Source organism: Anas acuta, chromosome Z, assembly GCF_963932015.1.
Source record: "Anas acuta chromosome Z, bAnaAcu1.1, whole genome shotgun sequence".
NCBI classification, from domain to species: Eukaryota; Metazoa; Chordata; class Aves; order Anseriformes; family Anatidae; genus Anas; species Anas acuta.
Genome location: NC_089017.1, coordinates 33,970,667 through 33,993,639, shown reverse-complemented (window position 1 = coordinate 33,993,639; position 22,973 = coordinate 33,970,667). Strand labels below are relative to the sequence as shown.

The window sequence follows — 22,973 nt, the reverse complement described above, 5'->3', positions numbered from 1 at the left end:
CAGCCACTTCTGGAGACAGCCTAGTCCAATACATGGCTCAAAGTAAGGTCCGTCACAGCTGTTCTTCTACACATGAAGACTCCACAGCTTCTCTGGCAATTCCTATCAGTGGTTGACCACGCTTCACAATAAATGTTTTTTGTTTTTTTTTTCTTTTGTTTATATGGAATTTCCTGTACATCCATATTTGCCCGTTGCCTCATCTTGTCACTGGGCACCATAAGAAGAGCCTGAGCCTGGCTCCATCTTTTCTCCCTCAACAGCTAATTATACACATGGTGAAGATGCCCCTCAGCCTTCCCTCCTCCTGTAGGCTAGCATGGGTAACAACACTGCAGTGTGTTATTCAGTTCAGAGGATCTACTCTGAAAAGACTACACAAAGCAGATGAGACAGACTTTAAGCCCACAAACTTTGGAGACAGGCAAATAGGTTCAGTCACCACTAGCAGCTCCTTTCTGAGTATTCCCAACTACTCTCTAAATGAAGGATAGAAACACAGAAACCACACGTTCTGTCAGTGTTTGCCATAAAACAGTTCACAGCGCTCACACAATGCACATTACATAACATTACTCGATACAAGAACAGAAGAGACCCAGGATTTTAATGTCTTGTCAGATGTAAAAATTTATTTATGCTACTTATCAAATGTTTTAAATTACACAAAAGCTGACACTTCAACTTCAGGTCCAATTGTCCATCAATATGCTTTACATTGGAATAGCCTCAACATTTCCAAGTATAATTTTTACAAGATGTTTTAGAACAGCAGAATCTCATAAATAATGGCCAACTTCACAAGCCTGAAGGTCACTGTCTGATCAGTATATCTTTGCTGAGCATTATCCGCAGATCAGAACAGTGGAAGTCTTAAGACCATTGTAATCCCCAAACACTACCACTACTGCACTCAGAGCACATAAATCATGTTGTCCTGCATTAGTAATACCAACCATTATAGCTAGTCTTAAAAATTTACCACATATATCCCTAACAAAACATTTTTTAAAAAACATTTTTTTTAAAACAGTATGACAGAACCATGCATCAAAACAACTGTGAAATACATAATCGTTCATTTGGCTTGGTTTTACAATAAAAACAAAAATCAGTCATCTGTTTGTTAACTTCATCTCTTGTGTTGTGCTCCTTTCGCCTCCACTCTTACTTAGAAAAAAAAAAAAAAAAAAGATTAGACCAGGCAGTTTAATTGTAGCACTGAGGTAGCATATTTTAATTGAACAGAATAATAGGTGTGTTACAGTGCCTGCTCTCCATTAAAGCACACAACACACACACACAAAAAGAAAATCCCCAGTTGTTTTTCAACTTCTTTGGAAAAGACAAGTGAAGAGTTAATTTCCAACATCTATCCCATTATAAATTCAAAGCACAAAGTATCTCTGGATGGTAGATACATTATACCAGGTAGAATGAATGAGAACACATATGATGAGAAAGAATTATGTCAGTTTTATTAGAACTATAGTAACATTTCAGCTCCACAGCACATATTGTTCCCTATTATGAAATGCATCTTTTTGAAATTAAATTTCAAAGACTAGGATCCTGAAAATGGGCATCTGTGTCTCAGTTCTTCTAAATGATTTTCAGACCCTCTGCAGAAAGGGTCCGATAATTGCAACAAAACCAAAAGAGATCAAACAGACCTAATACAAAATCAATAGGATTTATAAAAATGATTACATTAAAAAAATCAAAGTTAAGGGAAAACATATTGCATGACTGAATGAACTGAGAACACTTTCCACTCACTCAAAATTTAGAGTTGGAATAGCCTTAGAAATCATGTCAGGAGTAGAAGCATAGCTTCAGAACAAACCATGAGTAACAAAATTTCTCAGCTTTGTCCTTCTGGTTAAAAGCTTTAAAAGAAAAAGCTGAAATCACACTGTACCCAGCCTTAATAGCCAGATGATCTGATGAAGTAACTCTTAACAGACTCCTGTACATGTTGGGGTGAATAGTTAGCAGTGATCCCAAAGAATGGTAATCATTTTCTGCTCTCTGTCATGCTTCTACATACACATAGCCTTGTTAAACTCTGTTGCACAGTACACAATCCCCACCCAGCCCCAGGCTGGATCTCCGAATCCCCCCCCTCCACCTTTTGAATAGCAAATCAAAAATTTTACTGCAGTTAAGACTCAAATTCAGCTGCATGCATAAGAGGAATTGTTTTTGTTTTTTTAAACATTTTGGAAAGCAATTTGAGAATGTAGCTGAGCTTACTGATAAATAAACTCTCAGGAAAACATGTATACAGTAGAGGGAAAATGCAAATAAACTAAGTTATAATGACCAATTCAAGCTGTTTAGGGAGACAAACATTAATCTTTCAAGTAATCCAAGATGCATTCCCAACACCTGCTATCAAAAGTTTAAGGCTTTTATGAACACCCTCTTAAATACAAAAGGAGTATTAAACATAAGAAACCTGTTTACAGTAAATACAAACATCTGAAAAATCTCTGAAACCTGTTTATACAAATACTAATAAATTCTTTCATATTTTGTACAACTAGAAGGTGCACAGACTGGCATTCAAGCGGTCAATGCTGGCAAATGTCTGTCAGACAATAACATGATTTACTTGGATAACAATATAGTTTAAAATGCCATAAATTAAAAATAAGTTAGTTCACATTTTCTTCCTCAGTTTTTATGTACATCTTAGTCTTTAATGAGCTCTTGTAGCCTTCTTCAGCAGCTCGAGGTCTTTCCGTCGGCTCTTGATTGCTCTGGCACAGCCATACTCTTCCAGTTGCAAAGGGATATACTTCTCTATTTGAACTAGCCCATGCCCAGCAGGACCGGTAAACAGCTTAATCCAGGATGGCTTAAAGGTGCCTCTGAAACCCAGAAAGGCCAAGCTTCCTGTGACAAAAACAGCTCAGTGTTACAAAAACAGCTCAAGCGCAACACATATCCGGACAGGAGGGGAACAACACTCTCCTCCAAAATCCTCCCCTTGCCAATTACTCAGTATATTAAACCAGCCTCAGCATCACAAGCACCTAACAGGGAAAGATTATTGTAATTTTTTTTTAATTGTTGTTCAGTATTATTTTTATAAAATATCAGTATCTATGATACTGCTCTCTCACAGAGGACTTGTGTCACAGCTCTGAAGGGATGAGAGCTGCCCCATGGTGTTTGTAGAAAGTATCATCCCTCAAAATACCAACAGCTTTTCATCTTTACCTTCACATTTTGTTACAACAGAAAATACTAGACTAGCACAAGGGATTGTTTAAAAATAGAATGCAATTCTCCCACGTTTGCTGTGAGAGACAAAATAAAGGCTTTGGGGGAGAAAAAAAAAAAAAAAAAAAAAAGGCTGCAGCTTTCCCTGTCATACAGGTACAAAGAACAGTCACTTTCCTGCTTGCAATAAACTTTGCACAGTGCCCTCTGGGCAATGAGAGGTGACTTCTGCCCCCATGAGAAACCCATTAGGGAAACAAACGTAGACCAAGGAGATGCTACTTAGTGCCAAAGAAACATGCAAAGATTTCACCAACCGTTGCTCTGAAGATAAGGTGGTTTAGCTGTCCCCAGGGACATTAAGACTTCTGATAAGTTATTAGGAATTTCTACATCGCCTCTTGTGCTCAGTAGAACTATAGACCTGCATCAGAAACAGTACAGAGACAGCAGTGGTTATAACCATAAAAGTTTTTCCACGTACTTTATAGCTAGCTGGCCTTACAGTCTACTTGCTTGAGAGTTCTCATGGCAAGGCTGTACATAGAAATAGACAAAATTCTCTGAAAGGTAGTACCTATAAAAACATCCACTAGGAAAAAATAAATAAATATATATATATATATAAAACTCATATATTTAACTCAAAATCCTTTAAATAACAATTTCCAATTATTTTTTTTTTATGAAAAAAAGTGAAGCTATCAACCCCAAACTGAAATATTAGAAACTAGATTTTTTTTTTCCTGACACTAGCTTTTTATAGGTTTGTTTTTTTTAAAATGCTAAATAATTTTCACCCTGGATAGGGAGAAAACTCATTCCCAACTAGTTTGATATCTTATCATACAATTTGTGTCAGTAGTGATAAGCAACCTTATTAAAACAGAAGTTCTTCCTGTTTTAAGCAAAGAGGTGTTACAACATGATGTTTACTTTCTTTTTGAACTGGAAGACAGGCAACACTGGGAAATCTAAAGAGCTTCTTCGTTTTCTCAGTTGAATTTGTCTGTTAAATTACTCCTGTATTTCTCCTTTTTCCTCAGCTTTGATACATGTTTTGTTCACTTTCAGCATTACTATGTAACTATCATCAGTTAAATCCTTGCTAGAGAGAACTACATCTTGCAGAACATATCAGAAGTAAATGCTCATCACACGTACCTTTGTGGAATTCCAGATTTTAAATATCCACCTACATGCTTAATGTCCGCTCCAGAAAATAATTTATTTCCTGACACTGTGCCAACACAAGCATCAACTACAACAATAAGTACACCATTATCCTTGAAGGAAAACGTAGTGTCATTAACCTGAATGGGAGAAGAGACAGGAGAGAAAAAATGTTTTTCTTAAATTTACTATAAGTTCATCAGCTGTTATACTGCAGCGTTAACCTACATCAGGTTTAGCCACAACCGTGTTCTAAATAGAAATGCTCTCCTCCCACTAGCAGTTCTCCATTTTTCCCCCACAAGGGAAAATTTTCAGCGGGACTTCTGAAATTGTATGGAAACCAGTTTTTACATGGAGATCAGTCAAATTTCAAGTGATTTACTACCTGCTTCAGGAAGGTACCATTCAGATACCAAACCATCCACACTTACTAGCAGTAGTGCAGTTAACTAGTCTCAGTGTCTGCATGGTTTTAGTGGTCTGTCCTTCCGTGCTGCATTCTTACTGCTCTGGATATAGCGAACACATTCCTGTACAAGTCTGCAGCTGATAGGATTGTACTACTCGTGACATTCAGCTATCTAAAGAACTCAAGAATTCCACTGTTTCAACCAAGCTAGTGCACTGATGTTGCAGAATTTCAGTCACAAATAAATTTAAAGCTTTGTGGTGTAAGCCTATCTACAAACACTATCTTCAATCACATGCAAGTTTCCTTCAGCATCTGAACAGAAAAATCAAAGTGGGTATTTTATACAATTCGACATTACTAGGTATACCAGGACTATATCAGAACAAATACCAAAATATTCAAAATGTTAATTACTAAGGAATTCATAGGAGTTTAGCAAAACTACTTAAGGACTTGAATGTCTCATCCTATTAAACTACCAATATGTCAAGAATAAATTTGACAATGAGGATTTAACTAACACTTGGTTTTTTTTTGTTTGTTTGTTTGTTTTTTCTAGAAGTGCCAACAATAAATGTATAGCCATCCAGGTTTCTGCATGAATCTGAGCATTTAAAGTTTTTTACTACCAGTACAATTTCTCTACTGCTGCAAAGGATTTGAATACACAAAGGAGGACCTTGTAGCTTCCTTTTCTAAGGTTAAAACACAAGTTTTCTGATTGTTTTCCAGACCATGAACCAACATTTTTTATTCAGGTGAAGAAAAATGAGCTCAGCATTATGCAAGGCTGAACTGTTGTAATAAAAGCTGCTACAGAGAAAGAAAGAAAGAAAAAAATACTCACAGAAATAAATGCTTGCTGACCTCTACTTAAATCTTTTTTACCAGATGAATTAATCTGCACAAGGAGGTAGTTTTTGTGAGGATCACTGGTGAATACCATCTAGATATCAAACAAAACACTTCGATTACCCATATGCATATGTCATCAACACTTTATCATGATATGCATTTTGCAAGACAGCTCATGCTCCAAAGCAGTGTGACAGTATTTGTGTTAATACTAATGCTTACAAATACTGTGTTAATACTAATGCTTACAAATACTGTGTTATACAAATAGTGTAATTTATTTTATTCTTTACTTTCAGTATTTTTTCTCAGCTTGCACAGAGAAAATGGATAATGCAATTTTCACATTTTTGCTAATAAGCAAAATCCCCTCAAAAAGAGAAGGTTGGCAAATGGTATGCCTTGAACTTCAGGTCTCTACAGCAAAGCTTTCCTACATGGGAGCACAGATGATACAGTAGCTCAAGATATCAGATCTGCCCATGCCATGGAGACCCTTCTCTGAAGCACACAGAGCAAAACACAATTAAGCTGCAGCATTTTTCAAACAGCAAAAATTGAAAACTCCATGCTACAGAGTCTCCCTGCCTTCTAGTGTACAGTAGATAAACAATGTGACCACTGCAAATTCTGTGCTGAAAAACTGAAACTCTGCTTTAACATGAATAGAACATAACACCAACTATATGGACAATGCAAGTTTTTGCCTATTTTATTTTACCTGAGTTGTGCCACACTTTGTACACGGTACAGTAGTTTTTACTGGCATCTGCTTTATGACAGTTGGTCCTTGGTAGTACTTTGGGTAAGCTTTTGCCATGCAGTTACTGACTCCTTTTGCTGGATCTTTGGTCACAATTTTGATCCTTTCACATCCCTGAGATGAGCAATAACTGTGACCATCCCTATTGTATTTGGCTTGAAGAAATAAAAACAGTAACCTACACAAAAAAAAGGTAGGGGAGAGGGAAGAATATAGAAAAATTACTGGAAAGATTTATGTTAAATCTTAGCAGCTATATTTCATGGTTTTGAGAAGCAGAAAAACTACAGTATTTACTTCTGTACCATTGTTCAAACTTTTTCAAAATATTTTGAAAATATTACTAGAATAGAATAGTAGACTAGAATATTATTTTGAAAAGCTCACTAGAGTTAAGAAGTCCCCACAGACATATGTGAAATCCCCAGCAATTAAAAGAGATATTACTATGGATGTGTATGTTCTGAAAAGAACATACCTGAAAAGAACATACCTGAAAAGAACATTCCTCAAAGTAGAGTCTTTCAGGAAACAAAATCAAAAGACAAACAAAAAACAGAACAGAAAACAACCTATAGAGCATAAATGTTTTCCTTGATCATTGATGTTTACAGATACCACTGGTAATTGTTTGGATATTCATCTTTATCCACCAGAAATGGATAATATAATTAGACTGTTGCATGCTGTGAATGTCTAGAAATGCAATTTAGTGTAGCAGTCATAAATGCTACCACTGCAAAGAAACTGTTAATTCTTTTATATATTTAACTGTTATCACTGTAGCTGGAAGCATACGTGTCTTTCAAAAAAGCTACATTCATCTGCCCATTTACCATAGATAATGGAACAAAGTCTTGTATTAATCATTTGCTTATATATTAAGGATAAAAAATTTCAAACACACAAATGGTGTATGTAGGACTTATTTTGGAAAATGTTGACCATATCCTTAAGCCTGTCAGAAGGATCTCAGTACATTCCTGACAGAAATAATTTCAAAAGAGACTAGGAATTTTAAATACTATTCACAAAGCTGTAATGAGATTTCCAGAAATACATATTTTTCAAAACATTCTTGGAACAGAAAACGTCTCAGAAGTTGAGCAAGAACATATGAATTTTCTTTAAAGACTTAGAAGTTACTTGCTGCAAGATACTTTTCTGCAGCCCCATTGATACCATGTTTTCTGCTGATGTGGGATAGGAAGTATCTGTGGAATTATGGTGCTCTTGGGAAAGTACTCCAGTGACAGCCATCTCTATTTTGGAGATAATCCAGTGACAGCCATCTCTATTTTGGAGATTCAAAGTCACAATGTATTCTTTAAAAGAAGCTTTGTGTTCCTTTCTAAAAGCTTTTCTCTAATATAGGTGTCTCAACTAGTTGCTATCACTGATGTCAAACTGATCACTTCCAACATTAAGCATATTCCACTAGGGTCAAGTTATAAGGTGTTACCCAGTACTGTTGTCAAAATAAAACTTCTTGTCTGATCGATTCTTTTCAAGCTCCACAATTGAAGATACTGGCACATAGCGCTCTATCTTGCTTGACAAAGCAGATGACTTCCTTTGAAAGGTTTCCAATACTATAATAAAATCTGTATTTGGTTGGTAACAAAGACCAACACGAATCCAGTCATTCCTGAAACAAAATAAATATGTAATTCACCACAGGAGCAGTTCACACCACTATGTGCAGCATGTAGATCACTCAAAAAAACAAGTAACAAGAACACAAAAAGCTCCTAGACCCCCAACCAGAACATCTTTCTTCCCTCCTCTACTTAAAGTGTTCCACTGAAATATTATAGTGACTTGGAAACCTGTAGGAAATATTTGATTTTATTATTTAAACATTTAATTACTTTATCTGACATCAAGAGCAAGTATCCCTAACTATTCAGCTTCAGTTCTGCTGAACTTCACTATCTGATATATTTTCTCCTCCAAAGGATTTTCCTTAAAGACACCATATTGGGTGTATTTTTAACTTTAGGCGCAGGTCTATTGCTTAATCTCCCGATTTTAATACTTTAATATTTGTAACACAAAAAAAAAAAAAAAAAAAAAAAATCAAGATCCAGTCTGACTGATAGTTACAAACTCTCATCATGCTAATTCTGCAGGACATTTCTTAATTGTTGCCTTATGGTTCAATGATATTAAAGAATGGAAACATACTTGTTGAAATTGATGAGATACAGGTAAGTGACATTTGGAGCTTTTCCATTCCAATGTATTGTGTAGCCCTTTTGGAGCATCACTACTGGCTGGTATTGCTGAAAGACAGCTCTTTGATTAATACCTCTAAGAACCATGGGATTGGATGGGTACTCATCTCGTACAATAGTCATGGAAAGATTCTGTCCATTCCATGTTTGGACATAGACCTATATCATATTAAAGAGAAGGAAAAAAAAGAGGAAAGGTTTGGATGCATTTTTTTTAATCAGTACAAGAAGAAATTAAATAAAATAGCAAAATCTGTATATTATTGCAGCAGAACTCCTGCACTGTGAGGTTCTGAGCTATGCAATAAGCAAATATTTCTCAAAAGAAATATTTATTTTCCCCCAGAAGAGCCTTATTTGAAAAAAATATACTGAGGATTTTTACAGACTTTAACAAAAAAAAAGAAAAAAAAAAGAAAAAAAGGGGAAAAAAAAGTAGAGAACAACAACAGCAGCAACAAAAATAAACAGTATTTTTGTAGTACTACAGTACTTGGTCAAACTCATATAGAACAGGAACCAGACCTGTTCTTTATGTTCAGGAGGTGGTATTTAAGATCTTCATTAAAAAAGAAACAATGAAAAATAATCAGCAAACCACAGGAATCTCCAGCAGAAGAAAACACCTCCAATACAAAGATATTTTAATAGATAGGACTTCAACAAGGAACTCTTGGCATGCATACTCACAACATATGCATTTGCTTTTACCCTGCAACATCTAATATTGTACTCTCAGTTTACATGCTGAAGGGAACATGGTATACAAAACTAGCCAAAAATTGTAATGTGCTTTTTTTTTTTTTTTTAACTTAAAAGAATTTTAAAGATTTTTCTTTTCTTTAAACCCAAAGATGAGGAATTTGCACTTCTTACACCTCACGTCTCCCTAACAGCTTGTGCATAGTGTAGATTTGTCTCAAACAGAAGCCAGAGTAATACTAGCCTGTGCATAGGTCCCACTGCAAATCACTCCATTCCATTCCGTATTATTAATGCACTTGGGGTGTTGAATCAGGTAGTTATCCATTCTGCCCACATAGGTATCCTTGTAACCAGTCACTGAACCATCTACATCATGGAATATTGAGTTCTTGTCACCATCCAGATCTCCTTCTTCAAACCAGGGACCAGGTTTTCCAAAAAAGGCTTTTAAAGAAACCTGGTAAAAAGAATTAAAATATATTTTTCCTTTTTCCCAGGTGAAGCACAGATTAACACTTACATGCTTGCAAAAACACAGGAATTTGACAAAGTTGATTAAGTTTTCAGTCAAGAGCAATGCAATTTTAGTAGGCTGAGGCCATCTCTTGCTTCTGAACTGTGTTAGTAGTTACAACTGAAAATTCATTACTAAAGATACACCAGACCTTACAAAACTTATTTTCAGCTTCACCATTAGCTATAAAAGAGATCATTAATGCAAACCATCCTACATATTCCTTGGTATTACATTTTTTGTCTGGGAGACAAAAGACACATTGGATGACCACCAATCAAGAGATACTCTGGAGTAGGAATATAAGGAAGAGTTGGACATCTTTTCCACATGTTGGATGTTTATTTTAAATACAGCAAGAAGAAAATATAATCCATCTAAAAAAAGTAAAAGAAAATTTGTATAAACTTACATTTGGACCAAACTTCACAAGAGATATGTTGTTTTTTGGTGTCATCTGCCAAGGGTTTTTCATCAAGAAACCAATTGCACTGGTAAACCTGTCTGGAGTTGGCACAAAGTTTTTGAATGTGCACTTGCTAAGGTGAATGGGTCCATCATAAATTTGAAAACCTCGAATTGGAAATGTCCTGTTAATAAAAATAAATATTTACAGCATCCTCTAACAAAACCATGACAAGCCTTTTTACTCATTCACAAGAACCAAGAATGCAACATTAATATAATGACCTGCAGGTTATATCCCGGTAAAGGAAATCTTTCTGCATTTATCTAATGAGCCTAGAATTCCCATGCCCTTTTGAATTTTCCTGTTAGAAGAGAACAGCTATTGTTGTCCATTTGCAAATGTACTCTCTCCCCAGTGTGGGAAACAAAGCAGCATTATATCATCATCTCTTTAGTCAATCATGATAACTGGAATGAGTGCCTGAATACTGGAGGAAAGAAAATATCACTCCTGTCTTTAAGCAGGGCAAGGAGGAAGATCCAGGGAACTACAAGCTGGTCAGCCTCACCTCCATCCCTGGGTGAGTGATGGAGGAACTAATCCTAGATACCATTTCCAGGCATGTGAAGAACAAAGTGACCATGAGTGGTCACAATGCATTAACCAAGGGAAAGGCATGTTTGACCAACTTGAAAGCCTACTACAATGAAGTAACAGGTTTGGTAAATGGGTGGGGAGGAAGGGAGTTGGGCAGTGGATACAGTCTACCCACATTTCTGAAAGACTGTTAACACTCTTCCATAAAATCACCACAGAGAAGGTGACGAAGAATTGGCTGGATGTACAGACAGTAAGGAGAACTGAAAACCACCTGAACAGCTGGGCCCAGAGGGTGGCAATCAGTAGAACCAAGTCTAGTTGGAGACCAGTAACCAGTGGTGTACCCCAGGAGTTAATACTGGGTCCAGTACTGTTTTACATTTTCATTAATGATCTAGATGACAGGAGTAGAGTGCCTCAGCCAGTCTGCAGGCTGGGAGACTGTTGCTCATACTCTGGAGGATTATATTGCCATTCAGAGAGACCTCAGCAGACTGAAGAAATGGCTTGACAGGAACCACATGAAGTTCAACAATAGCAACAGTGAAGTACTGCACCTGGAGTACAGTACTACAGTACTGCACTTGGTTGTAGTACTACAGTACTACAACCCCATGCACCACTGCACTCTGCTTTGCTGAAGAGGCCCAGGGGATTCTAATGGACACCAGGCTGAACACGAGCCACAAATGTGCCATTGCAGCAAAGAAGGTTAATGGTGCATTAGGCAAAATGTTGCCAGCATGCTGAGGGAGGTGATTCTTCCCCTCTATTCAGCATTGGTAAGGCCACACCTGGAGTACTAGGTCAAGATCTGGGCTCAGTACAAGGGAGACATCTCAGAGGCACTGGACAAGGAAGGGCCAAAAAGATGATGAAGGGACTGGAGCACCACCCCCTGTAAGGAAAGACTCAGATGGCTCTGATTGTTTAGTTTAGAGGAGACAAGAGTCATGGCAGGACCTCACTCATGTCTACAAACAACTGAAAGGAGGGTAAAAGATGGAGCCAGGTTCTTTTTGTTGGTGCCTAGTGACAGGACAAGGGACAGTGGGAACAAACTGAAACACAGGAGATTCCTTCTGAACATCAGGAAGCATTTCTTTACTGTGTAGGTGACTGAGCACTGGCACAGGTTGTCCAGAGAGGCTGTGGAGTCTGCCTTTTTGGAGATCTTCAAAAGCTGTCTAGACATTGTCCTGGACAACCTGCTGTATATGGCTCTGCTTGAGCAAGGTGGTTGAACCAGATGACCTCCAGAGCTCCCTTCACCATTTTGTAAGCCTGCCCAGCTACAACAAACTATCTGAAGTATCACTACCACATTCAGCTGTTTGCTTTCAATGGCTAAATGACACAAAAACAGGATGCCTGGGATCTAGTTCTCTTGTCTTTCACGTTCTGCAATAAGGACAGGACCTGGCACCATTTTTAACAAGCATTCCAGCAAGCCATAGAGAGAAGGAAAGGATCACTGTCACACATTTGTATTTGTTATGGATAGACTGTAGTCAGTAGTTCCAAGTTGAGCCTAGAATTCCCTTTACCTGAAAACTTTCTCTCTTCCAGGCCCAAATATTCACACATTAATGATGATAAACTAAGGTTTTATTAAAGCAGAATAATTTAAATTGCTAAGGAAAATTAATCTGCAGCAGCAGAAAATGAAAACTGCCCGAGGAAAAAAGGTAAGACAACTGTCATTCAAAGTATTCAAAACAAAAGGGGAGTATCACCTTCAATAGTGTCTTCATGCCCTGCATTTCAAGTAAGAAGGGTGTTTATAACTGATACAAACAACACTTCTGGTATATTGTTTCCTTCACTCATGACATACTTACCGATTTCGAGGCAGAGTGCGTCCCTTATTGTCTATTCCTCCAGACCCTGTATATTTATTTTGACCACCATGAAACCCATAGTTCTTGCTCTCCCCTATGAACAGAGACTCAGATACCTCTTGGCTGGCACCTTCATCATTTGGGAAGCTCCCATCACTATCAAAGCAACATCAGAGATAAGAGATAGTCTTTTAGCCAAGACTTTCCAGCAGATGAAAACACAAAGGCATACTCCTACTTTTGTAATAGTCTTCATAAAGCAAAGCAGTCTATACCTTATTTGTAATACATAGAGCAATACATTTAACCATTAATGGTATTACAGTCTACTACAGTTTGAAAGTCTAAAAACACCTGTACAGAGCTGAGCATTACATTTTCTGTCTCTCTTCGCAGCACTCTGTTACAGCCCATTTCCACAACTCTGGAAACAGCTTGTCACAACCGAAATGGCAGCAGTTTCGGCTTTTTACCCAAGGTACTTGATTCCCTTTCATTAAAATGAGACTCTGTTCACTCTAACACTCATCGCTTCTTTTCCTTTACTCATCTTGAATTTTTCAGGAGGAAAAAAAATAAAGTAAAAAATCAAAACAGCCTAGGGCATCATACCACACCAAAAAGACCTAAATAAACATAACCCTCTTGATGAGGAGTGGTGTAAAGCACACAGATTGAAAAAAGTGCAAAGTTTGGCAGCTGTGTCAATTTACAGCTTTAATAACATCTTCCATACCACTGGAAATGGGCACCAAACTGAAACTCTATCCTTATGAAAGTATACCCATTACCTTTAATTGATTTATCTATGTTACTTTTCTCAACTTTTAAGAAAGAAAACACAGAAGAGATGAAGCTTAAGTACTCACCTAGCAAATGTCAAACCAATTCCATTGTCCGCAAACCTAAAAGAAAGTTCATAAAATCAAGCTTCAGTTACATCTTCTGAACTATCCTACAACAAAATGCTGTAAGAACACATCCTGCTAGGTACTGAAGAAAGCCTGAGTTTTTGCATTTTAGAATTTAGAGAACACCAATACTTACAAATAATTCTTCTAAAAATGCTGATTAAAAACAAAACAAAACCAAAACAAATTTCTATATATTTTAAGTAGAAACCTGAAAGCCTCAGAGAAACCACAGGCATATCAGTATAAATGTATGGTTTCAATCAACTTTTAGACTTCTGTTATAGATATAGTTTCATTTTTCCATTAAGATAGGTTCTCATCTAATCATGTAAAACCTTGCTTCTTTTAAAGCAGTGGATTGTTGTGATTGTTGTGAAAGCACTGGAAGATATCAAGCAGTTCCCAGATAAAAGCGTCAATCTTCTATCATAACCCTGCAGTACGATTTCATAAAAACAGCTTCAGAGGAAACTTCTTAACAACATGCAGCTGTTTGCTTCTGGATACATACCCAGAGTTTTGAATAAGGATATCTCCTCCCCTGACCCAGGCCCCATGATCATTGTTTTTGAAAGAGATTAATCTGTCAATCAGGGCAGCAACTCGGGGTTTTTCAGGGTCTGCATCTTGATGAGGTCGAAACCTGTGACAGATAAAAACCCAAACACTCAATATAAAAATACTGTTTGTTTTATACAGGTCAAATATGTTGAACTGAGAAACCTTGAAAGACAAACCCCCACTTTTATCTGACAGGTAAAATCAACTCAGCTCCATGCTAGGACTGACAGAAGCCAAAACCATGTGCATCTGTAGCTATCCATATCCAGAAAAGCCTCTTTGGTGTGCCATGAAGAGGGAACATAAAACTTTTTTTTCCCCCCCAATAACTTTCACAGGCTTTTGCTCAATATTGCCAAGTTTTTCACACTGCATCTCGTGTATTCCACTGCCTTTTCTCTCTGCCCTCCCTAAAGTATCCTCTCCCACTTCTGTTGCAGCACTAATGTGAGAATTTAATGAAGGGAATTAAAGTTCCTTGAGGGATACGCATGGTGGCTGTGCACTAGACAGAAAAGGCTGGAGGTCTGTCTAAATGTTCATTATTTATGATAGAATATTTCAGTTGGAAGGGACCTTCAAAGATCATCTAGACCATCTGCCTGATCTCTTCAGGGCTAACTATAAGTTAGAGCATATTAACAGTAGCATTGTCCTAATGCTTCTTGAACACTGACAGGCGTGGGACATTAACTACTTCTCTGGGAAGCCTGTACCACCCTCACAGTAAATAAATTTTTCCTAAGATCCAATCTGAATGTCCCCTGGTGCAGCTTTCTACCATTCCCAGGCATCCTGTCATCAGTGGCCAGGAGCAAAGACCTGTCTCTCCACTTCCCCTTCTCAGAAGCTGCAGAGAGCAATAAGGTCACCTCTTGATCTCTTCTCTAGACTGGACAACTCAAGTGTCCTCATAAGACATACCTTCCAGACCTCTTACCAGTTGTGTTGCCCTTCTCTGATTCTTTCAAGGACCTTAACATTGTTTTTATACTGTAGAGCCCAGAAGAGCACGCAACACTCAAGGTAAGGCTGCACCGATACTGAATATAGTGGGAGAATCATCCTTCTTGCATGATGGCTATACTGTGTTTAACACACACCCCATTGAAGTGTGCACTCCTTGCTGCCAGGGCACACTGTTGGCTCATGTTGAGTCCACTGTCAAGCAGCACTCCAGATTTTTTGCTGAGCTGCTCTCCTACCACTCATCTCCTTGTCTAATTTGAGCATACATGAGATAATTTTTCTATTTTAATGTGGATACTCTGTATTGTAATCAAGATGGCCTCATATGGTAATTTATAGCCAGTATCAATTTTAGCCAATAGAAAGAAACAGCCTTATTAAAGACTCATGGAAGCTGTCAGAAAATAAGCACAGAATATCACATGAGATGTAACATGTTAAAATATATATGTATCTTTATAAGAATGCAGTTTGAGCAAATACATGCCCTTTACCATAGTCACCTTCTACCCTAGTTTCTGGAGTTGGCTTTTGGAAGTTTTGGTGTAGGGTTTTTTTGGTATTTTTCTTTTTGGAGGGCAAAGGAGAAAGGGAGAAGGGGTGAATTTTGTTTTGTTTTGTTTTTCTGACAGCATCGAGCTGCTAAATTAACACTGTAACTCCTCCAGTTTGTCACATGATTAGTGGTCTAATACAGTTACAGGGAGCCTCATAAATTCTTTGGCTATTGTGAAAGATGAACCACATCTTAAACTCAATTTTTTGCATCCCCTCTTGATGACCTGTCAACCCGCTACAGGCTCTGACATGGCATGTCACTTCCCTTAAATTCTTCTTGACTACCTGTTCAGACCAACAGTAATCCAAGGGTATTACATGGGATTTCACTTACAACTTAACAACTAAACTTAACCACCTCTTAGTTGGCAAGGCAGCAAGCATCAAGTACCACCAAACTCTGGAACTTTCCTCTTTGAATCTGCAATTATCACTTAATTATCCCCATCCTAAACAAAGCTCTGTCAGAAATAAAGATAATCTTATGAACTATGTTTTCAGTCTTAATGCTTTTTTATCATAATAAAATGCTGATGGATACTGTTATCCAATATTTTCCTGTTCATTTGATATATGACCACTTACCCAGGCTATTTTATTTGAAGCACAGGACAAGACCAACCATAGGATAACCTAAATCTTTCTCTCCACTATTTTCTCTTACTTAGTATAATCAACCATATAGTCTTTAGCTTAAAATCTCAACAAATAACCTTCAGTAAAACTATACCACTGAATGACAATCTCTAAGTCTAGAAGGCACGGCAGAAAGCATTCAGCAGTAGGAAAGGCAAATAGATGTATTACTTACCACTAGTATGCCTTTTTCTAAAAATTATTTAGAACTAAGCCATAAATCTGAAGCAGATTTTAAAACAAGGCTTTACTTTTAATAGCAATTCCAGAACATATGTTAAGCATGTCAGCAGAGCGTGGTTAAACCTACAAGTTCTAAGGGGCTAAAAACTACCTTTGCCAAGGTCTTAGAAAGAAAAGCCAACTCTTTAAGGTACAACATGTTTTGTTGCTCCCAAACAGACACACAGATGAGGAAAAAAAAACAACAAAAAAAAACACATATGAACTTATTGCTCATTTATTATAGCGTTTTTCCTCATGTGAATGTACAAACAATCTCAGAACTTTACCATTTTTCACTCACTTGGAAGACAATATCCTTTACCTTGCATTGTTGTCCAAACAAAGATATTCTCTGGGATCATCAGCGCTAGCATTAGTTGTTTTAACACCCTTATCAATGAACAAACCAGCCTTAAAAAAAAAAAAAAAAAAAGGGGGGGAAATTTCATACTGGACAACACTAAAGAGACAGTAAACATTAGAGTTCTAAAACTTAAAAGTTACATTTCATTCAATACACTTTACTACAGACTCTTAGATCTTTCAGCTTGGACTTAACTGGCATATTGTCTAAGGGAAAAAGCACTGTCTACCTATGCAAATTTTGAAAAGTAATTGAAAATCCCAAGAAAAGAACCTCCTGGGGTTAAAAAAAAAAAAAAAAAGTGACAGAAAATTGTTAAAGTTCATTTCATTTTTTTTTTTCACATCAGACTATTTGAAGTTTTACACTTACTTCCAGATGCTGTTCTGGAAAATTTGGAAGCCAATCTTGTAGTGAATACAAAATATTCTCACGAATGCCACTAATGGAAAAAAAAATGCTGCTGTGCAAAAATGCTTTGTATTTTAGTTTAAAACTCAACTATCTTCACCACTAAAGCTGTTTTTTGCCCAGGCATCAACTTGAAACTCAATAATCCAGTATGAAATAATTTACTTGAGAAAGTAAAAAAGAAAAAGGAAACATTTGTGTTGCTTAACCTGAATTACATATAGAAGTAGCAGCAGCCACCTTGATCTGTGATCCAAATTACCACTAGAATTACATGAGTAGATCCTCAGATCTGCTCCTGGAGTCAACTCTGTTGACATGGAATTTCAGCACACAAACTGCTATCTATGTTTAAAGATAGTGAACCACATAGCTGAAACGCTTCTCTTTACATTTTTGTATTCAGTATTTTTCAATTCCAGTCTGAATAAGAGCCCTAAAGTTCCAGACACACTCTTTACATAACCGCTATGAAGCAATGCATCACTTCTTACTATTCTGATTGTACACTTATCAAGCAAAATCAGTTTCATTAGGTTAAATCAGTCAAACTAATAGACCTATATTGATACTTCCTCCCCAGCTATACAGATATGTAGAAAGCTAATAAAAATATACATGGCATTTTCTACGGACAGCAACTAAATTCCAAGATTCCAAAAGTATCAGTTTAAGGATTTCAGCTAACTTCGCTTAGCAGAATGTAGAATCAAGTCCCATTAGTAAACAGATACTGAATGACCGTATCTGGACTGAGAACTCTATAACAAAGGGGTGCTGCTGGGCTCCTGATGGCAACAGGAAGCTTAACCTCTGTTCAGAAACTGCAGACACCTGAGTTACTGCACATTAGAGTCTCAGGAAAGCAAGTCTCAGGCATTCCACAAATTGATGAGATGAATCACAGCTATAATAAGCCTCAGTATTTCAAGGATCAGCTTTCTCCACAGCAAGGCCATCAATAACAGAGTAGCATATGAAATGCTACTTGGGAGAAAAAATATATATGTTTCTCTCACACTATTAATTGATTTTAGTTGTATGTACCTCAAGAGGACATTAAACACAGTAAACGCTTCAGATAAGGCAAGAATCTATGGACATGATGATTACACACTCCTCTGCAATACCTACATAGAATCATGTGGTTCTAACACTGCATGAATCCATCATCACTTAGCCACCTCAAAATTTAAGCAAACAACTCCCGGTATAAAATATGTACAAATTAAGAACTGTTTTTGTGAGACAGTACATTACCTTAAAATTAGAATGAACCCTGTTGTTATAGAAGATTCCTAGTGGTGTGAGCTCTGACTTGGTTTCAATGGCTAAACTATGAGAGTCTCCTGTAGCAATCCTGTGGAACAAATACCATATTCCAGCATCCTGCAAATAAGGAGTGAATGACATAAGCTATGAGACTGATACTACTAAATGTAAACAAATCAGAACTTACAAATCACAAATTAAGTGTATGTTAAGAAGAACTTGGATTTTTAATGAAGCAAATAAGAACATACTCCAAACTGCTCACAATATAACATACTTATCAAAATAAAGTCTCCAAACTACTGTCCAGTGAAAAAGTAGAAGTTTGCAGATAAGGCTATATTCTAGTGAAGAACATGCATTAAAAGTGCTTGCTTCACCGTGAAATCATTTAATACCACCACACCTTTAAGGTTCTGTAATATTTCAAGCCATTAAGTGTCTCTTTCTCCTCCTCCCCATCATCTCTGTATTTCAATTTATTTCTACAGATACTTGATTTTCTTTTATTTGTAAATCATACTATATACAGTAAAATACTCAAAAGCACTCCCCTCCTCCTTACTGATGCAGTCTGACTAAGGTTTATTTATCTCTGCACACATCAGAATTTAATGACAGCCAAAAAGAACCACAAGAGATTTCAGGAAAAGGGAATAAAGTACATCAAGAAGCCTGGCCAATTCAGAGCACTGTGCCAATAACATGCAGTAATAATTTCAGCATCTGTTCGTTTTCTCCACTTATTCAACTTCCCAGCTCTTCAAGAAGCTGGATTTATCTTCTAAAGGAAATTCTGTGGGCCTCCTTTCCTAACCACATCTGAGTCCACAAGGGGTGGCATAACAAAAGCACCTGCAGAGCAGATACAAACAAATACAAAAATTTTTGCTTCCTTCTCTGTGCCCTTATTAAAAGAAAAAAAAAATCATAAGGAGCATTAAAGGGTTAAACAGCAGTAAAAGAAATACTGCAGACTATGTGCTCTGTATCATGAAAAATAGTCTTTACTCTCCTGTTCAGGAAACATGGATAAAGCCAATTCATTTTGGCTTAAAAGATTTCATACACTTCACTCTGAGAATATACTCATTTTCCAAACAGCCCTGGAAATTCTGCTTCTGAGTAACATATTCCCATCTGTAATGACGACACATTTTGACATTTCTGGTGATTAACAATTCCAAAGCAAATGTGGATGTTCCATTAATAAAATACCAAAATCTTACTTCACATATAATTAAGTACAGTTCTGCACTTGGCAGAATCAAACAAGTTTTATCCAAAACACATCTTCATGCTCAAAAGAAAAAGTTAAATAAATGTAAAAGCTCCTTAAGCACTTACAAGTATTCAGAAAATAATAAGAGCTGTTTTTTTCCCTCTCCCATAGCTCGAACTAAAGAACCATTACTGCTGATACACCCTTACAGTAGACTTCATTGTATATCAAAGGAGTTGGAGAAGGCAATGGAATGATTTATTTGCTCATGAATTGGTATAGTTTATACCAGAAAAAGCTCTACACTGCAGTGTTTATATCAAGACAGTTGAAGTAATTTGTTTCTGAAACATAAGCTATAGCCCTCATACCAATATGATTTTATACATACAAAAGAATATATATTAAAATGGCAAAACTTCATAACCTATAAAAATGCTCTCTGAGGATGCACAGTATAACAGAAGAAAGTAAAATTCACTGGGATACAGAGGCAGAAAAAGATCTTGGAAGGTTTAAGCATCAGGTCAAGCAACATGTTTCGTTTAACTTAACCTGCAATGCTAAAAACAGGCAAAGGAATGTTATCTAAAGTAGACAAAATGGAAAGACACTGTGCTATGAAAAGAAAAACTGGTTTGGTTCAGTAAAGTATGGCCAGGTCCTTCGTAGTGGTAGGCAGTCAACCACAACAAAAATGATGATTTAAAAAAAAGCATAATAATTTTATATTTTTCTATATTACAGATATTACAAATTAAAGATTTTGATTTTTGCCTTATTAACAATTTGTTACATATTCTACACCTAAGAATACACTAACATACTCATATTCTACTTCCAGCATCAGACTTTCCTTTTTGTATTGCCACTGATCTATTCAGAAAAATCAACTCAGAAACACTGTCTCAGCATCTGATCTGATTTAAAAGTAGAATAGATTCGAGCCCCTACTCCACAACCTGCATCCAGTAGTTCAGCTTCACTTTTCAAGTGGCTGAACTGAAAAAGGTCTGCAAACATCTAAGGTTCACAATAAGTAAAAACATATCAGCAATCACTGCTCAGAAAGAAGTAACTAAACACAAAGCCAATGAAAGTTTTTTGTTTGTTTGTTTTTTTACACTTCCTTATACAATCAACTATTTTTCATTCCAATGACTAAAAGGAATAAAAACACAATTTTTCAGAGCAGTCAAACAGTAAACTCATGTTAGAAATTACAGAAAATACAAAAGCCTTAGTGTTAATATCTAATTCTTTGAAAAAAAAGCGGTATATTTTTACATTTACATACTGGCCCCACTGACAGATCTATTAAATTACGAAGAGGAGTAGATCTAATCCACCCTTTGACAAAAACTACACTTGTAATGGCAATATGCTGCCAAACATATAACATATTCACGCATTAAAAAAATATGCATTTAAACATTGGAAATATTACTTGTTTTGTGAGTAAGTGTCACAAATAGTTTGTGTGGAACTACATTCATATGCCTCACCTGTGAACCTGCTGCTGCATTACTTATCAGATGATTGTTGGGATGAGAAATCCAGAATGTTGAAACTGCCCTGAAATATTATTCAGAAACAAGTTAGAATGGAAAAAATCTCTAGTCCCTACAGAAATACCTCTGATGTAATCACTACAAGGGTGAAAAAGGGCTAAACTGATTTCTGAAGTCACATACACAAAACATACACACAAAAAACACACACCCTCAAAAATTCTTTTTTGTTTTACTTAAATGCAAAATGTCAGTTCATGAAATGATAGTTCAGACACTCAGTGCAATTATAAACTGTTTTAATAAGCTTCTTCAAAAGATAATTGCTACACAGAAAAAACTTGGTGACAACTTAAGGATGTTGGTGCCTTACCACAGAAATAAGGATGCATCCTTAAAATCTACTGAACAAGTATTTCAAGGAACAACAAATCTCTTTACAAAACAACTTGTGTTTTCTCTTTAATAAAAGACTTTCTTTTTTAACAGCATGATCATGTGGATTACTTTTATGGTAGGTGTCTGTATTCACTAGATGATACAAAACAATTGTTTCATCTGTATAATGTCAGGAGATCATCAGTTTAACTACTGCAGCTGGTTTGGTTTTACTTTTTCATCATGAAATACTCACATGCAGTCTGTGGCTGGTACTGGGACATAGCTTCCATACACTTTGTCCCTGATGCCAACACACATGCTGCTGTTTCTGTCCGTAGGAAGAATAGTGCCTGGTTTCGTGACTAGTCCAAGGTTGTGGAAGAGAGTATTCCTCTGCTCAATGCCATCCTCTATGAAGAAACAGTGACCCAGTGTGTCATAGCCAATGGTGTCCTTTATCTGCAGAAACACAAGTTCATTATGTCAGTAGCAATAGCATTTACTGAGATTTCTTTGACAAGTGCCATTTAGTTTTTACTATCTTGGCACAGCTGCAGAGTGAAGCTTCACTATCAGTGGTTCAGATGATTCAAACATGGAGTTTTGTTTATCCCTTACAAACACACTACTATGTTTGGAGAGCTTAGCTGCCTGCAAGAATCTGAAAAAACAGAAGGGCAAGCTCTGTTAAAGTAAGTTACTTAAAAATAAGCACTTGTTTATTTATTCATTGAAATAAACACATTGCTGAGAATTAAATTTGATGGGATGGGAATATTTTTGCTCTAAATGTCCTTTTAAACATTTATTTCAACACTTTATTTTATTTTCCTGGCACCTACCAGCAAGCCATTAGTTGCATGGATAGTGACACATCTGGAGAAACAGTGATGAATGGAAAGACCTTCGATGTATGTCTTAAAACTATAACCTCCTTTTTCATCCACATCCCCACAAAGGTGAAAGTGAACAGGGTAACTTCCTATCTGCTGCTGTCCCATTTGCTTCAATTCCACGTAGGAGAGATGAACAGATGTAAAATTCTTCAAAATCTAGAAAGATGAGAAGTCCAGAATGAGTAACCAACTACTTGGTTTCTAACCATTAAAGTTAATAAATCATCTATATCAGATGTACAGAAGTCAGATATACAATCATCATAAGCCAACACTATGAAGGCTAGGACAGCCGTTACTACCTTGTTCT

General features: G+C 36.6%; 1 protein-coding gene across 3 annotated transcripts in view; it reads right to left on the bottom strand.

Moving 5' to 3' along the window:
- Nucleotides 1–1,122: 1,122 nt before the first annotated feature.
- CEMIP2 (cell migration inducing hyaluronidase 2) overlaps nucleotides 1,123–22,973 on the bottom strand; it is a 55,470-nt gene continuing 33,619 nt past the window's right edge. For all 3 annotated transcript variants that reach the window (XM_068666220.1, XM_068666219.1, XM_068666218.1), the window contains 17 exons: nucleotides 22,610–22,819; nucleotides 22,021–22,226; nucleotides 21,381–21,450; nucleotides 18,642–18,770; nucleotides 16,929–17,017; nucleotides 14,169–14,300; nucleotides 13,613–13,648; nucleotides 12,744–12,899; nucleotides 10,306–10,483; nucleotides 9,621–9,836; nucleotides 8,625–8,833; nucleotides 7,900–8,085; nucleotides 6,396–6,615; nucleotides 5,667–5,765; nucleotides 4,396–4,544; nucleotides 3,549–3,655; nucleotides 1,123–2,901 (listed from right to left, as the gene is read on the bottom strand). In XM_068666220.1, the coding sequence (XP_068522321.1) occupies nucleotides 2,705–2,901; nucleotides 3,549–3,655; nucleotides 4,396–4,544; nucleotides 5,667–5,765; nucleotides 6,396–6,615; nucleotides 7,900–8,085; nucleotides 8,625–8,833; nucleotides 9,621–9,836; nucleotides 10,306–10,483; nucleotides 12,744–12,899; nucleotides 13,613–13,648; nucleotides 14,169–14,300; nucleotides 16,929–17,017; nucleotides 18,642–18,770; nucleotides 21,381–21,450; nucleotides 22,021–22,226; nucleotides 22,610–22,819 (2,589 nt within the window). In that variant the 3' untranslated portion in view covers nucleotides 1,123–2,704. The remainder of the gene's footprint in view (nucleotides 2,902–3,548; nucleotides 3,656–4,395; nucleotides 4,545–5,666; nucleotides 5,766–6,395; nucleotides 6,616–7,899; nucleotides 8,086–8,624; nucleotides 8,834–9,620; nucleotides 9,837–10,305; nucleotides 10,484–12,743; nucleotides 12,900–13,612; nucleotides 13,649–14,168; nucleotides 14,301–16,928; nucleotides 17,018–18,641; nucleotides 18,771–21,380; nucleotides 21,451–22,020; nucleotides 22,227–22,609; nucleotides 22,820–22,973) is intronic.